Here is an 18,419-nt window from a genome sequence, read left to right on the forward strand (position 1 = left end):
CTTTTTATTTTATTATGAGCGTACTGTTTTCAGTTGATGGAAGCTCTGGATTGGAGGCAGGCCAATTCAGTAACTGGACTTTTCTACTATGAAGCTACGCCATCAGAGATGCAGGCTTTTTAAATGAGCACTCATAACAGGCTGAACGGTTCCTCTCTTCTTTAGTCCAGAGGATGCAGTGTCCATGTTTTCAAATTTCAATTCTTCTGACTGGTCGATTTTAAGTAACCTTTGGTCCACAGAAGAAGACAATGTTCACATGTGGCTTCTTCTTTGCATGTTAGAGCTTTAACCTTAAATCAGCGGTCCCCAACCCCCGCTCTTTTGGTCGCGAAAGATGAAGCGTTATGCAGATATTGTTCCATAATTTGTTAATGCAGTTCTTTGCAGATTAGTGAACCTCTAGCTCTCTTTACTTCTTAGACAATCTCGCTCTGTAAGATGCTTTTTTTTTTTTTACCCAATTGTAAAGAAAAGCAGATAGACAGTTTTTGCAAAACCTGTATTTGTTTTTTTTCTTCTTTGTACTTTTTATGTATTTTTCTCTACAGTATATTATGTTGTCTGTGTGTCAGTGACTTGATTAATGCAAAATAAAATCTAAATCTACTAGTGCACATGATCTGACCTGAGCAATTAGCTTGACTGACTTCCCCCCCCCTTTTTTTTGTCTTTTTTTTGTCTCTTAGAAATTATTGACGACCTTGCACATCTTGTGGACACGACAGATAACAGAATTCGTAATGAAACACGAAGGGTGAAGCTGGTGGAGACGAAGTCGGCCTCTTGCGGTGAGCATTCCTGTTTCCTTCACATGCAAAGCACTTTGTCATGTCTTTGTCTTTTATGCCATGGAGCACAGAAGACCACATAGATCTGTTCATTTAATTAAATATTATAAAACAATCTTTAATAGCATAAATACTTGCCATAAAATATCTGTTGCAGGTTTTTCCCATGCATTTAGCTGTTATAAAGAAAGATAATTGCTTCTGTGTTAGCTATGCACAAAAAGTGCATTTTGCAAGCTAAGCTTCTTGTGATCTTTTGGCATTACAAAGCTATCTTCACCATTAAGCCATTTCAGCAGCGTTGGTGTTACTGCTGCTTTTTTCTTATTTTCCAGAATAGTGTTTAATGGAGCTGAAAAACAATGATGCTGATGGCAATAAGCCCTCTCAGTACAGAGCATGTTGTGAATGAATGGTGGGTGGACTGGTTTTGTCTGTCACGCCTGCTAACAGTGTCCTGGCTTTAAGGGTCTCTCATGCAAGTCCTTTGAGGAATCATCAAATATCCACTGAGGGTTGGCCGTGTCATCAGCCACTGTTGTCTCAACTTCACATTTACAGAGTTGACCTCTTTCCTTAGAAGTTTTGTGAATGTATGACCCTTCTTTAGTATTATCACTGATCTGCTTTGGTTTGTGTAACTTTTGTTTTATTGTGTACAAAAAGACTGCTTCACTCTTTTCAGAGGGTCCCGCTTTTCAGAGGGAAACAGCTGCCACGAGATGTGTGTTAACTGGCTCTAAAGCCAACCTATGGAATGTGGCAGTGAGTGTGAGTGAGGCTGGCTCAGTAGGCCCTGTGAAATGCCAGACCGCATTGCTATGGCAAAGACTGCATTGTTGTGCACGGAGACCTCACAGCCAGGAACAGAGCAGGCAATAGGAAGGTCAGCTCCCCAAATGCTTCATTCTGTTGGTCTTGTCCCCATGGTGCCTGAGCGTGAGTTTGTTTGAAGATCCCAGAGCTTAGATTGTGTTAGAATCAGGACTCTTTTTCTCTTTTTGTTGAACGTTTTTTTGCGAAGTCCCTCGATCTTCACAGGCAGAAGAGTATTCCTGGGCTGTTTGTGCATTTGTTTGTGTGTCCATTCATGTTTATGATCACCTGCAAGTTTGTATGGAGCAAATACATATACATTCGCTTCCTAGTACTAGATTTGAGTCCCTTTTGCATTTAAAGCTTCCTTAATTTTTTAGGTGTAGATTCAACAAGGTGCTGGGAAGATTTTTCTCAGATTTTGGTCCATATTTACATGATACTATTACAAAGTTCCTGCAGATTTGTCAGGAGCACATTCATGACTTGAATATCCCATTTCATCACATCACAAAGGATCTCTACTGGATTTAGATACGGTGACTGTGGAGGCCCTTCTAGTGCAGTGAGCTAAGTGGCAAATCCAGTTGCTTTCATGCTGTTTATGCCAAATTCTGACAATACCATCTGAACATTGCAGCAGAAACAAGACTCATCACACCAGACAATATTTTTCCAATATAGTGTTGTCTAATTTTGGGATCCAGTACAAATTATTGCCTCAGTTTCTTGCAATTAGTTTCAGGACTGGCACTGGTGTGCTCTTCTGCTGCTGTTGGCCATCTGCTTCAAGGTTTAATGCATTTTGCAATCAGAGTCTCTTTTTTGCATACTTTTAGAGTGATGATTTGAGCTACTGTTGTTTTCCTATCTGCTTGAAGCAGTCTAGCCAATATTTTCTGACCTCTGGCATCAACAAGGCCTTTTCAACCAGAGAACTGTCACTCACTGGATAGGATTTGTTTTTCAGACCCTTCTCTGTAAACCCTAGTCATCCATGAAAATCTCAGTAGATCATGAGTTTCTGAAATATTCAGACCAGCCCATCTGGCACCAATAACCATGCCACATTAAATCATCTTTGTTCCCCATTCTGATGCTCAGTTTAATTTTCAGCAGGTCGTCATGACCATGTTTACATGCCTAAATGCATTGAGTTAATACCATTGGATTGGCTGAATATTTACATTAATGAGCAGTTGATCAGATGAAACAGGTGAACCTAGTAAAGGTGAGTGCATGTTTGCATTTTTAACAGTATTTAAAGGTATTTCTTATGTCTACCTGTGTGCGTGTGTGTTTGTGTGTGTATACATTTGTGTGTTTCTGATTTGTTTTGACAAATGGAAAGTTCCCCTGTGGTCTTTTTCACTCTCACCTCTGTTCAATCTTTCTTTTTCTTTTTTTTCAATCCTTTCTGTCATCCCCACGTTTGTCTTTTCATGTTTGACACTCGTCTTTGTGTCAAGCACAGAAAGAACTGAAAGTACTACATGCCACAAATTGTTTGGAGGGCTTTCCTTCTTTCTTCATGGCAGTGTGTTTGTAATTCCTCAGCTTTAAGGCTTTATTTATTTTTAAGACCACCTTTCATCCAAAACCGGTGTTTGGTGTTATGTCTTAGCTGAGTCCTTGTAAAGTTAGGAACGTCTGGCTGGAACAGCCAAACGCATACTTAACCTCCTAGGACCTGGCGTCCACATATGTGGACATCACATTTTGGGTTGCCTACACCAAAATACTTAATTTTTCTCTACAAGGGCCTGATATCCACTTACGAGGGCATTATGCTGCCACTGTTCTATCGAAGTTTAAAACAAATGTCCTCAAATGTGGATCTCATTTTTCTCAGAAACAAAAATTAGGTAAAGAAAAAAAATCTGCTAATTCTTTGTTTTTAAATTCATCAGGTCCCAATCAGCCCAAACAGGAAAGAAAAAAATAAAAAGGAGGTTAACGTAGCATAATGGAAATTAGGGTAGTTTTGAAGATAGGGGCATAGCAAATTTTTGTGCATACATGCAAACATACAAAACAAAACAAAAAACACTATACCAAAAAATTTAGCTGAACGTTTGAAAAGGGCCACATATTGCTAAACCATGGTTCCTGGAACACACTGTGCATAACTAGTGCCCTGTAGTGTTGAGAAATATCCATTTTGCTGAAACATATTAGATTCCTGCACAGAGCAGGCTTCAATCCACCCAAGATTCAGATTATTTTGACTGCATTTATAAATCTTCTTCATTCAAAATTTCAGTTTGGTGCACCTCAGATGTTAAGTTTCTATTTCATCATCAGTACCTTGAGGCTGGTGTCTTGATTCCAATAACATGAAAAAACAACCCCAAACAGGAAGCAAGAGTTTTCAAGAGTCCTTCAATAAACATTTGAGAAGTTTGCATTATTCTAGCAAAAAAAGGGGGAGTTGCAGTTTGTTTTTTGGGCTTTTTATTTATTTATTTATTTATTTTTTACAGAATACAGCTCATAGGTTTTCCTGAATATATGTGTGGCAGATTAGTCTAAATGACGCCAGAAATGCCATTACTGAAAATGTAAGTTAGAGCACATCAAATCAGATAACATCAACTTTAATAACCCTCCAACAGAGCTTATCTTAAATTTGTAGAGGACCTTTGCGGGAACCCCCTGAATCCCACAGGTGGTTTGCATCAGACGTTGGTTTATGACGGACAGAATTTGACTCTCTTTTGAGAAGAGCGTGTTTGCTTAACATTGTCTATAATTGCAAGTTAGGAGTTACCAAGAAAAACACAAAGTGTGGGAGAGAAATATAACATTAAAACTGTTTTTTGATATTTTATGGCAGGTTTTGTTCCTCTTAACGCCCCAACATGATATACTGTTGGCAGACAGAGATCCCAGTTAAATATGTGTTATATAGCTGATGAAAGGCTTGCTTTAAATTACTGTATACATCCTGTTAATGATGTTTCCACATCAGAGGTTTTTCTCAGTAAGTGGCAAGTTCAAGTAAATTTGCCTCAAGATATCTGTAAATATTTGAAACCATTTTCATATTTCATATTTGACAGGGGTGTAGGGAGCACAGTTTCCTCCTTGGTCATGTGTTCAGACCACAAGATTACACTGCAGTGCATGCAGCTTCATCTGCCAGCTAAGCAGTGCACCAATTAATCTCAGATATATCACATAAATGTATATTTTAGATACACCCTTAAAAATAAATTGCATTTTTAAATGTTGTAAAACATATAAACACTATCAAAAATGAATGCTAGCATGCATTTAAAACAGACGTTTGTGGCACTCTTAATGAGCATTGTATTGTATACTCTGATTTATGAGGTCCCCTGATTTTCCACTTGCGTCACCAAACAGTTAACATTTTCACATAACTGTCTCAAAATTTGGTGCACTTTAATTTCCATTAATTCTTCCTCAAGTATGAATCTTAAGTCTGGCAGTTCTATAAGCTCTCCTAGAACCATGATACGGTTCTATAAACTTTATAGAAATATTACTGTCCTTAAAATAAATGTAAGAAGTTTGGCAATTATCATGGTTTTAAAGATATATATTTTCAAATGTTCAAAGCAGTCACCTCAAGTTGCTTAAAGTCTTTACAGAGTAATACAAATCTGGAAAATATATATAATGTATAACTTCTGTAGGGTTTCCAATTTTCTCCTTAAAGAAGTGCACACGACATATAATTTACAGATGGATAAAGATTTCCGTATGCTGTAGTAGACGAAAATGCAGCCACATTTTAGTTGGACACCATATGTTTTAATATATATGTCAGCAAAATTTTCAACATATTTCTAAAGCCACAATCAATTAAAAATACGTGTCTTTAGTTGTGTTTTTAAAAAATAGGTTCATGTTTATCTTGTTAGCATAAAATTAATCTTTTCTCCTTTGTTTTGTCTTTTTTGTGTACAAAGGGGCGACCGTGGCTCAGGGGGTTGGGAATCGCATCTGTAACCGGAAGGTTGCCGGTTCGATCCCTGGGCTCTCTGTCCTGGTCGTTGTGTCCTTGGGCAAGACACTTTACCCTACTTGCCTACTGGTGTTGGCCAGAGGGGCCGATGGCGCGATATGGCAGCCTCGCTTCTGTCAGTCTGCCCCAGGGCAACTGTGGCTACAACCGTAGCTGCCTCCACCAGTGTATGAATGTGAGAGGGAATGAATAGTGGTATTGTAAAGCGCTTTGGGTGCCTTGAAAAGCGCTATATAAATCCAATCCATTATTATCATTATTATTAAAGGCAGGGGAATGACCAGACCAGTTTATGGGCCATCTCTTTCACTCTTTTCTCTCACCAATTATTGGTATTCTCTGCAAGTTGTCTTACTGATGTCTGGAAATTGCTAAGATGGGTTGAACCCAGACCAAGCCCTCCGAAACTTCTGGGTGGTCAGTCTATCAGCAGACACCAACTATCTCCCTCAGCATCAATGTGACAGCAGAGCCCTAATCTATTTGGGAAGTTAACGCCATTATTGTCATTAGCCTCTAGAGGCCCTCTGAGGGTCAGAGTAGGTTATTTAGTTACTGAGGCAGACAGCCATGGTCCAAGGGGAAGGGTGAGGGGCATTGTGGATGCCTAATGTGGCTTCATGACTGGCGGCTACGTGACGATAGAAAGTTAGAAAGAACAAGCGAGAGTCTTGCTTCACAGTAACATGTGTGTGTTGCATGGCTTATTACTGTTGTTGCTATGCGGTGTCAAATGGAGTTGCTGACAGATGTTGGACTAGACTGAATGAAATTCTGATGTCTGAATCTAATATAGACCAGGCCTATCATTTACACCTAAACAAAGATGATTGCTGCGAATTTATGTGTGTATTTGCTTAAAGCTTGAAGCTTTTAAAGAGTCATCACAAGTATTTGAGCATGTGTGTCTGGTTTGACTATTTTATTATGCTCACATGTGTAAGTTATCAAGAGGAGAGGGCCTGACTAAACCAGTGATGGCTCTTAGCATGAATATCCTGTGAATCTATGTAGGAACACATTCCTTTTGTATACAATAAAAAAAAAACCCGCTATGCTCAAAGAATTCCCCATATGTAAATAAGGTGACAACTGCCTATAAGTATAAGTAGTAAAACAAAGGAGAAGGTTGATAAGAACGATGCAATAAGATAATGGGGTATAAAGACATCTGGACATGGTACAGGCATGTCTCATATATCCCGGCAAAGAAACCAGCATCAGCCTTGCATTTCATCAAACCACCACTACCACCGCAAGCAATTTGTTCAGCATGGCTTATATCTCACTCTCTCTCTCCCCGTGGGAAAGACAACCAATTAAGCCACAGAGGGGAATGCAGAAAGCAAGAGCCAAAGAATGAGAGAAATGCAAACCGAAAGTGAAAGGGCTGGGGATAATACCGGCCGCATGCTAAATAACAATGGACAACTTAAGTCAGTGGGGCCACGTATTGACAGCCCTCAGACCAGCTAGATGTGCAGTTTTTTTTAAATCTTCATTCCTGTGTCACTGTAGAAGAAGTGGGAATGGTGTGGGAATCTGACTTTGGCAAAACCTTTCCAAATTTTAAATGTGTGCCATGGTTTGTGGTCTGATATATACATATACAGAATGAAAGACCAGCATATCCTAAAGGCAATCAAATCCTCATAATGCACTCTAAACCACACACCATCACTTCTCTCTTACTCTCGCTAACACTCCAGTTGAATTCCATTCAGGTTTATTTATATAGCACCAAATCACAACAACAGCCACCTGGAGATACTTTATACTGTAAGGCCTTACAGTTACCACCGGGAACTCTGTGGACTGCCTTCTCTCATTCCTGATTATCAAAATGAATTGTTAAATTTAAACAGTAACCAGGGCAAGCAGTTACCATCATCCCCTGGATTAAAACACACCTCTCGTGCAAACCACAATAGCCATATTTCAAGTGACATATTTGATAGATTTTAGAAATTCACACTCCATGCTGATTCTATTCTGAATTTGTTATTCACTTAAATAAGGAGTTAAGTTGATATTTTAGTGTTCAAAGTATATTTGCAGTGTATCAGCATATATATAAAATGTAATTATTCAGAAATGTCTCAGATTTCTGAATCATTTTGGAAACAGAGCCCTTAAATCTGGCTGACATAACTGAAAAAACTAGTTCAAAGTTGAAAAATGTTTCTATTTCATTGCTCTCTGTGCTGGACACCGCTTTTAATATGCCACAAATAACAGATTACCAGCATATACTGACCCGGCAAGTTTCAGTCAGGCTTTTGTAATTTGCAAATTTTAGTTAGCACTGAATAAAGTTCAACTTTTATCATCTCATTCTCTAGGTGGCAGTGTCAAAATTAACAAACTGGTATATGGAAAAAGGAATTTGAGCTGGACTACTTTAGTTATGTTAATTAATGCAGTAAATACTCTACATTACACAAGTATTTATGGCAGTGGTTAAAAAGATAGATCCATTTATCCACCAAAATTATTTAAAATATTCCTAAAGCCTTTACTGTGATTCTGTTTTACTTAGAGGATAAAATATCTACCTGTAGTGGATTTTACATGTAATTTTTTTCTTTTCCATTCTCTAGGGCGGTGGCTTTAATAATAATAAAAAAAAATGTAATTTTTTTGAGGTCCCGGGGGCAAAACACTTTGATGAAGTGTGAGTGAGCTTTTGCACATTTTTTTCTCTGCTGCCATAGTATCAGAGAAAAACAATGATTACCCTCTTGAAACAGAATCAGAAACACATGCCTATCACAGTGTGCGATCTATGGCAATAAAGCTTTTGTGGCCATTGAACGCATGTAAATTGCATTAAGTCATCAAGAGAAGAATGGTTATATGCTACAAGGGCATACGCACTTGGGACTTGTGTTAGATCAAGGACTTTGAAAATTAGTAGTGAGGTATGTAGGCTTCTTACCTCTTCCAAGTGTATTCCCTTGTGTCTGATGAATTCCCCTCCTTCCCTCTGGGTCTGTCTCAAATCAGGTTTGGAGTTTCTCAGCTGCTTGACATTTGACTTTTTAACTTTAAAGTTGAAATCATAAATATATATATATACATATATATATATATATATATTGTTTCAAGCTGAAAAGGTTTTATCACCAAGGGTTATAGCAACAAAACATGAAGTAAGAAAATTCAGCATAAATTATCATAGCAAATGAGTTTGGAAAATTGTGTAACTGTATCTGAGCAGCAGTGATTTTTATTTTATTTAGCCTTGCTAGACTTGATGGGTGGTGGTTGTTGACTATGATGAAGTCTCATTGCTTTTTAAATAAATGTAGAGCAGTTCATGATTAACACAGACAAAATAAATAAACTTCTGGAGCAGGTGTCCAGTGCTTAACACCCTAAAAAATTAATGCTTACACTGTAACTCATTTTGGTTATTTGGCAACAGAGTGACACATACTGACGTCTATAATTAGTTGGATAAAGACATGGTGTTTGTAGTTTTGTCTCTGGACACGACCACAGTGGATTTTAAATCCAACAATCAATATATGATTGAAGTGCAGACTTTCAGCTTTAATTCATGAGGTTTCACAAAACTTTTACATTACAGACATTTTTATACACAGTTTCCCAATTTCAAAGACTCCAAACTGGACAATTGACTGGCAAGCAGTTTTGTGGCAAGATGAGGTCTGTTTATTTGTTGTTTCATGACAGATGAAGCAGACATTAATATCTAAAGTTTATATTTAATAGTTTTTATATGTAATTTTAAATGTGAGCTCCAAATGTCAGCGAATGAGGCCAACATTAGGCTGAAGAGGAAAAAAAAACTTAATAGAAGGACATCAAAAATTTACAAGTCACCAAATCAACAGCCAGCGAGTTCACTGGAGAGCTCAGCTACACCAAAAGCACAGAAAGTGATCATCTTGATCAGATGAGACCAAGATTAAGTTGTACTGAAGAGAATGGAGCATGGAGAAGGAAAAGAATTGCTCATGATCCAAAGCATACAACATCATTTGTTAAACAAGGTGAACACAGTGTCATGGCATGGGCATGTACTGCTGCCAGTGGAACGGGGCCACTAGTGTTTATTGATGATGTGACTGCTGGTGGAAGGAGCCGGATCAATTCTGAAGTGTGCAGGGCTACACTCTGATTCAGCCAAATCCTGCAAAACTGATCACACAGCGCTTCTTAGTCCAAATGGATGATATTCCAAAGCATACTGCAGAAGCAACCCAAGTTTGTCAAGGCAAAAAAATATATATTATTCGAGTAAATCACCTGATCTCTGGCCATTATAGCATGTTATAGATTAAGTGATTTCCATCTGATTGCATTCTGTTCTTATTCACACAGCAACCTGTCTTCTTCAGAAGTGTTTTCTCACTGTGTTAGGCGAGAAAAAGCATCCAGATTTTCATTTTTGTGTGTGTGTGAAATTACTTAATGAACCTTGTAGTCTGATGTCCTTTTCCCTCCAATTGTTCTAACATGTCTTTTTTCCCCTCCTTCCTTCTGCTCAGGGATGCTGGTAGTGATCGTACTACTTCTTATAGCCATTATAGTGATTGCTGCGTGGCCTGTGTGATGAAGACAGCAGTGATCATGGACCCGTGTCGGACAGCAACAATGAAAGTCTGGAGCAGAATTTAATCAGCAGTGACATCAAACAGACAGACCCTCATTTAAGCAGATTTACCATACTTGTTCTTCACATTAAGACACAGGTCATTTTGGGCTATCTAATAAAGGAGAAGTGGGGAAAACCCCACAGACAAATGTTTTTATCCAGTATGTCACTCTTGGGTTTAAGGGTATATGTAACCTTTCAAAAGACATTTACTTTCTTTTTTTGTGGGTGTAAATTGTTTAATAGATATTCAAATGTCTTACTAATAAATTAGTAAATCATCAAACTCTTAAATTATTTGGAGATTTGTAAGCATTTTGAAAAAGGTTTATTTTACTGCCTGAACTGTGAGAATGTTGACCTAACAGTAGGACCTCCCGCAGGCAACGGGGACTTTTCTTTCATAAGCCTGTCTGTGGTTGGGCTGAGGTTTGCACTGGATACAGTAATTCCGCAAGCTTTGCAATATTCACACTCACTTATATTTACCCATTTATTACTGTAGCAGCTGTAATGTTATCATTTTGTTTGGATTTTGTAATGTTTATAGAATAGCTCATAGCCAAAACAAACAGCTCGGCTGTGTTACTAACATGGCTCTTTTCCTTCCCTGTAAATCAATTCAGCTTGTAATTTCTAATAAATGACATTTCCATTTTATAGAGCCTGGACTCCTGTCTGCGTTTACGCTCACGCCTCACTCTGAAGTGTTTTGTAACATGATCTTTAGGTAGTGTGGACCTTTGGCAAAGTTTTAACACACTAGTACTACTTTAATTCATTCCATTGCGTATTTTTTCTCCTACTACATTTATAATGATACTGCAACCAGTTAACAGGGATAAACTGAATACATTAAATTCTGTAGACTTACAATTTAAAAAAAAAAAAAAAAAAAGCAACAGAGGCAAATGATTTTTCAATGTAACAAGAGTTTATTTATTCTGAAAATCTGAATTTAGTTCTACCAGATTGGTGTGTTCAGTAGTTATTATTTCCTTCTTTTAATAACAACGATCTAAATAACCACAAACAAGTAAAAAAAAAAAAAAAAGACAATAAAATCCACAATGTCTTGTGTCATTAAATATATTCATATATAATAACCATAATATATTAGTAGGCATTGTAAAACATTGCAAAAGACTTTGCAATGGTGAAAACAACATTTACAATTCATAGTATGAACACAAAGCAATGCTTTGATGTGTATGTGTATAGCGTTTCATCTGGAAGCTTGTCAAACCATTGCTCAGGAGACGGATGTCAAAGTTACAGCTAGAAGCTATGGAGACCAGAGTCGTGTCATTTTGGATTACACTGTGCCAAATAAAAATAGTTAAAAAAAAAAAAAAAAGAACTTGACACATAACATTGTTGGTTTAACAATGAAATGCAATACCGTGCAAAAATTTTGTGTATATGTCAGAATATTGTGATTATCAGTTTTGGAGAATTCAAGAAGGCGCCATCATGTAGCAGCATCTTGGGTATCAATAACAAATATTAAACTGATTGAACAATAAAAAAAGACTTAATGTAAATATTGACTAGTACAGTCTTTTTCTGTTTCACAGCTCAATATGCTCAATTTGTCATCATCTAGGATTTTTACTATGAGTAAAATTACAAAATTGAGGATGTTTCCAAGATACTGGTATCAAATCTTTATCTCCTTTTTATGAAAGTTTGAAAGTTTCTTGTCTATCCCTCTTTACACTCACTTGAGCGTTAGAAATTAAATGTAACGTTAGTGAGACAACAATCGCCCATTTAACATGATGTTTTATTGTCTCACAAACATACTGCTCCCGGTGTTGTGATTTGGCCTCAAAAGATAAAAAGTTCATGATAAATCAAATACACTTTGGGCTTTTTACAAACCTGAGCATTTTTATCCATGCATTCCTTGGAGAAATCCAAACTGAACTGCACACAAAGTGGTTTGAATCAAGCAGCGACAAGTTATTGTAATGCACCCCATTTATCCCTTTGCAAGTATTGACATGAAGAGAATTAACATGGCAGGCATTTTCTTACTGATTCGTTTCTTTTACTGAGTGTACAGTCGTGCATTGTGTTTGCAAAAGAGTGTGCCCTGTAAATGGGTTTATATGCAATCCCACCATACTGCAGGAAGTACTACAGACGAATACAAGCTGTGAGGTGGATTCTAAAAGTAAATTTAGGTAAGCGTGTTGAGCACTTTCTTAAGGCGCAATAAGCTTCAGTTTTTCATCACTATAGGGATTATTTTCTCTGCCACGTAAGGTAAGAAATTTTTTGTTTCACTCTGTGCTTTCTACAACCTGAATATCTTTCAGATCATCTTTTCAGATTTAGTGGTAGTAACAGGCAGGGGGTCAGTTGCAACATTTTTCTCCCTTTGTCCTACTCATACCCATTGTAGAAGATTTTGACATACTGTGGCGAGCTTTCCATAAGTTGGTTTAAAAGAACACATGTCTGAAGAGGTAAATCATATAAATATTTGCATTGTTGCACTTGCGTCATACTATTTGTCTTTGTCAAATGTCAGTATCCTCTGAGAACATGCAGTACCAGCAGCTGCTTTCACCCGCACAATTTTAACATTGCATCCATTTTACACAACAACAGACATTGGGTAACTTTCACAGTTCTGATCATTTGTGGCAGAGCAAGCATTGCTGATGAAAGGAAAAACAAACAAGATTTCACATCCCAAATGCCCTTTGGGGTTGCGTTAGGCAGGGCTTTCGGCATAAAACCGAATCAAACCTCCAAAGCTCCCCACTGCGGTGACGCCTCATGACAGGAAGGAAGCGGTTGAGGGTAGTTTCTTATTAATGTCTATTAGGAACAACTCAGGATTTTATGAACATTTTTGTAAAGAGGTTATCAATAAAATGTAGCTGGCTTCTTATTCCCAAGTCACTTGTTAAAGCTTCTATTTTTTTGTGACACAAAGTATATCACAGTTACTGTAACTACTAAAGGTAAAATCAGTGATTTAAATGTTTTTTTCCCTCAGAAATTGAACATTAGTACAGTACCACAAGCAGCACTATTTAGTGAACATTACAATCTCACATGCAGGTTTAGGCAAATGCTTAACTGTGAAATCTGAGGGGCACTGGTTGAAGTAACAAGGACGCTCAGGATTGATTAGATTGAAAATAAAAGTCAATACTGTCATAGATTCTTTTCTGTCACTTGCATGTTGTAAAACTGTAAAAGTCCTGACAGATGAAAATGTAAGACATGCAATTTAGTGTTGCTTGAATTGCATAATATAACTAAATTCAGACAGGAAAGGAATGGCAAGTCTTTCACAGCTAAATGTGTGCATTTCTGTGGCTTAGAAACAATAGCATTTATGGCACAAATCTCAATAAAGGAACTACATATCACTTCCTCAATTGCCACTCAACAGTGAAATCTTTTGTTGAAACAAGCTCACTTCTTAGCGAATAATACAATTTTCCAAGACAACATGCAGAGGCAAAGTTGCAGCGGTAGGTAAGTGGCTTTCTGTCATTTTTGCAACAGCGGAAAATGTCCATAAAATTCAAACATAAAATATAAGGATTTCATATTGGGATAATGAGAACAAAACAAATAATGATATATACTGGTAATAGGTGCAAATCCACAAGAGAAAGGAATCTCAAAGTAAAATAAACCAAATCTGCCAGGTGAGCTCCTTCAACAAAAGTTCGACTGAAAAAAACATATCATCCTAAATAATTCTCTTCATGCTTCTACACAAAAAAGCAGCGACATAAACAGTCTCTTTTCTGTCCATGGTCCTCTGTCTGTCACTCTTCCATTCTTTTTATTTATTTATTTATTTATTTATTTTTTAATATTTGCCAGCTCAGCTTTTTTTCTTGAAATCATCTCCCTCTTCAGAATCATCTCCATCTCATCCTGCTTATGGCTTCTTGCACTTGCCTTTCTTCTCGCGCTGCTGGAACTTCCTGAGCCTGCGCGCCCATGTGTCCCTCCACTGGATAACCAGGCTACCTTTATCTGCCACTACTCCACCCTGGCCAGGGGAGTCCTCATCATTTCCCAGCAGCAAGTACTTCTTCCCAGGCTTGATCTTTGGACACTTGCAGGCCACGTCTTTGGCACGGACCCACAGAAACTGGTCCCCACGGCGGATGCGGCTCTCTCCCTGCTTGTAGACGGAGATGATGTTGACAGTAAATTTCCACCACTCACCGGATTTGTCCGCTTTCAGGATGTGCACTTGGACAGCTGCAAAGAAAAGTTGGGAAGCAAAAGACGTGACACATGATTTCCTTTTACTGGATTCAACAAACATGCAAAAGCGTGTGACTGGTAAAGTTTAGTTTCTCTGTAAGGCTAAAAGTCTGCAGCAGAGTTGTGTGACTGGGTACGCTAGTTTTTGAGGCTATATACTATGATTGAGTATATCATTTTCATCACAGATACAAGCATGTAGATGCCACATTCGGTTTCTACGTTGCATCTTTGCTACTGCGATTTTTCTCAGGTGTGTTTGGATAGACTAAAAGTTCTTTTAACACTTTTACAGTTACATACATATATCAAGTTTATGCATTCAAGTACATTTAATTTGACATTTTACAAGAGGTAGTCTGTTTTTAAGGTGGCTGCATGTTAAGTGGCCACACTGAATTAAGCTAATACTAGCCTAAAGGTAGCTTCAGGTAAGCGGTTGGGTATAAAAATCTGCATTTCAAACTTAACTAAATATGCTGTATCATTGCCACAGTTTTTGCATTTGTAACAAAGCAAGCCAGTTACGAATTTGTTGTAAATGGTAGTGAGTTATGATGATTTTTCAAGTATATAAAGATCTCTGCCTTCAGAGATCGGGTCAAACCCAGACAGGTTCTTTCTGTTTGGAATTTTTATGTTTTTAAATTTTCTCTAGGAGCTTCTCGGTTTCTCCTCCCATCAAAAAACATGCCAGGTTAATCTTGTGTATCATTTTAAGACATCAATTTGGACGTTTGGTTCCTGCTGTCCAATGCATGCTAAGATTTACAAATCAGAGGTTGATTGACAAGCTCAAAGTCCATGACGACAGTAGGCCAGCAATAAGAAGCTTGCATGTCTGTAAATTTTTCTTTAAAGCAAATCATCCAGCAGATTTTTCACTAAGAGACATTGCGGTAGACCGACTGGCATTGCCTTCCCTACAGCTATGCAGCTAGCATTCCAAAAACACTCAAAACTGTGGCTTTACCTTCTAATTTTAACAGTCCTTCCAAGCCAAAGTTTTTGCTTAAACAATTTAGTCTACAGATTGTTTTGGTCAAATCACTATGTCACTGGATATTTATTGAGCTAATCTCCTGCTTGCATGAGATATGCAGACATTTTTATTATTTTAATGAAGGCCTGGATTTTGTTTCAGTTTCCTATATCAGTCTTACCAAAGAGTAATGATGTCACAAAAGGGGGAAAGGGTTAGCCCATGATGCACATTAGGGATTATGTCACAAAATCCAGAGCTCTGACATTTCCAAGGCTGGAAGATCAAACCTCAGTATCCCCAAGTGTTTTAGATTTAAGAAGGTTTTGTTGATTTGCGTTATTGCAGCAGAGGAAATCTTGGCATTTGAGTGCATTACAGCATTCTTGCATTGCCTCACCAAGGAAAGATTTGTTCTTTTTGTATTTTTATTTTCAAAAGGGCTTTACATTGTGACTAAAAGTGCATATCAGACTAATAAGACATTGAATAGGTTGCAGAAACACAGTTTTAATTCTTTAAAGAAGGTCAAATATGATGTGTACAAATCTAAATGGTGACAAATCAACTGAAATTGATTGAAAAGCAAGTACTGAATTGATAAAAGGAGGTAAGAGACATGTTTAAATTGACACCAATGTGCTATTAATCCCAGTAAAGTAAAAATTGGTAACCTAATTCTAACCTAGATTTTTTCTCTATACCTGGTCAAGCTATCAGATGGAGCCCAGTATGCATTATGTCCATTTACTGACACAGCAGCGTGATTTGTAATGTGATTAGGAGACAGGGTAGGGCTATTAAAGACGTTAGCTGGAAAGATACTCAGTTATATCACATGATTAATGTACCGATTCTGTCCTGTGAGAGGAGGAGTGAGGGAAAGTGAGAGTGAAGAAGAGGAGGAAAGAGAGCGTGTATCAATATGCATTTTATTGAACCGATCTCTTCCCCCTGTACTTATGAGACCAGTTTCGAAATGAACCATCTTGCCACAAGGTCACCTTCAGCACTTATGGAGCTGAACATCTTGGCAGTATTAAGTGTATACCCCTGTACTCAGGCCAGGTTTTGTATTATTGATTTTGAATCACTGCCTTGGGATTCATTTCATAAAATGGTGAAAATCTAAAACTGCTTCTAAAACCTTTTTCCAGCTGCAACAGTGTAGCTGAATAAAGGTGATTTTTGAAAACATATCTGTATCTGCGTGTAATTTTAGTTTCCATTATGCTATTATGTTTCAGTAATACTGGTTAAACCAGATCTTTTGTGTTATGCTTGTAGCACAGTAATTACATGTGCAATTTATTCTTCTGCGATGTATTAATGTATAAAACTATTATTTGTATAATAGTTTTATTTAGGCCTCAGTGTCATGGGAGCCCTAATGACCGTTGGCTGACCTAACAGTGACCTCTGCAGCACCTTGGATATACCAGCTGCCACCATGTACTGTTTGTGTTTGCACAACAGTTACTGCGCACTGTGGACACTGAGATGCTTAAGGTGGCTGCACCAAGGATTTGCTGAGATGAGACATTTCCCCGGGCTTTGCATCCTCCTGTGACTGCTAATGTGCGTCTGCATATCAAATGCAGAAGCTTGTAGTGTCGTTTCCCTACGCAGCATGGGACACAGATCCCTGCTGATCCTTTCAAAACAGTGCAAAGCTATGGCTCCCTGGAGCCAACTTCTGCAGATTTACATTGTGTCTCAGTCAGCTTTGCTAAGCTTGAGTAAATACTGCACAGGGTTCTTGTTCTTGTCCGTAATTAGTCTTAAATATTCCGTTGCTAACTATGGATGGAAATGGATCCTTTAATGTATATTCCTGGCACAAAGCCACCCAGCAGAGAGAAGGTGAATTACACAGGGAATGACAAAGAACATAACACCACTGCTGGACTCACAGATTAAATTAAATATTTTAACTATGATCCAGCTCTGAAAAATAATTTAATTTAAGAGTTTGTAAAGGAAATTTAAAAAACAAACAAACAAACATATATTTTGTCTGTTGTTGTGCATGAACACATTAAATCTGCATGTGTTTATTCGATTGATTGTACACCATCATAACATGGCAGCCAAAGAGAATCCTTTTGGCTTCATGTTTTGATTAAATCACACTTAACAGCAGAGTTTCTATCTCAAGATTTACGAACCTTCTCTGTTCAGACTCCCTAATTTACACCCTCTACATAACAAGGCTCTGTATCTACACCCAAAAAGCATTAAAGAGAATCTTTTCTTTTCATTTGTCTCTTGCTTGGCAGTCGTTCAGCCATCAGTACCAGCACACCTACGAGACATGCCAAATCAATTTTGGAGCCTCTCCTGCTGTCTTGTCTTTGGATATGTACATACTGTAGATAAGGGTACTCCGGATTGTGTTGAGTGATCGTTTCTCCAGCGCGTCATACTGATGCCTCTTTTTATCTCTACATCTCCTCACCCTCAAATGGGTGCTGCCTACTGTTATCACTCAGTTTTAATAGTGGTGTTTTAGTGGTCCAGTGCATTCTGCCATTCTGCGCAATTCCACAAAGCAGTAAATTCATTGGCCAGGAGACTTTGTCTTTACACTCATTTTTCTTTTTTTTTCTCCACTTTAAAAAAAAAAAGAAAAAGAAAAACAAAATTCATTTAACTAACTTAAATTAGTCAAGATAAGGGAACAGATTTGTCTCACCATTACCCTAATCAAAGGCATTATGGTGCCACTGTTAAAGGTCATGCATTTCTAGGACACCAGTCATCTGACAGAATGACACCGATGTCTCAGTGTTTCTTGTGCATCATTATTCCCAAACATATTTCCTCATTTGGTGTTTAATAGCAATGGTAGAGGTATTTACTGGGTTGAGATATGCTTGCTATGCAGACCATATTATGGCATACTCATTTAGTTCCCCCTCGTGCCCTACATTTGGGGTGGATTGGTTTTTAAAATTGTAT

The 18,419-nt window shown here is 37.8% G+C and overlaps 2 protein-coding genes across 2 annotated transcripts in view; one reads left to right on the plus strand and one right to left on the minus strand.

Annotated features, from left to right (window-relative positions):
• Nucleotides 1–10,889, plus strand: part of stx8 (syntaxin 8) — a 47,094-nt gene extending 36,205 nt beyond the window's left edge. Inside the window, exons 7-8 of the mRNA XM_005736222.1 lie at nucleotides 690–791; nucleotides 10,119–10,889. Of these exons, the coding sequence (XP_005736279.1) occupies nucleotides 690–791; nucleotides 10,119–10,183 (167 nt within the window). The 3' untranslated portion in view covers nucleotides 10,184–10,889. The remainder of the gene's footprint in view (nucleotides 1–689; nucleotides 792–10,118) is intronic.
• A 2,416-nt stretch (nucleotides 10,890–13,305) lies between these two features.
• The window catches only part of ntn1a (netrin 1a), a 55,953-nt gene continuing 50,839 nt past the window's right edge, over nucleotides 13,306–18,419 (minus strand). Inside the window, exon 7 of the mRNA XM_005736223.1 lies at nucleotides 13,306–14,470. Within this exon, the coding sequence (XP_005736280.1) occupies nucleotides 14,142–14,470 (329 nt within the window). The 3' untranslated portion in view covers nucleotides 13,306–14,141. The remainder of the gene's footprint in view (nucleotides 14,471–18,419) is intronic.

This window comes from Pundamilia nyererei, unplaced genomic scaffold, assembly GCF_000239375.1.
Source record: "Pundamilia nyererei isolate P.nyererei 1_Seehausen unplaced genomic scaffold, PunNye1.0 scaffold00068, whole genome shotgun sequence".
Taxonomy (NCBI): Eukaryota; Metazoa; Chordata; class Actinopteri; order Cichliformes; family Cichlidae; genus Pundamilia; species Pundamilia nyererei.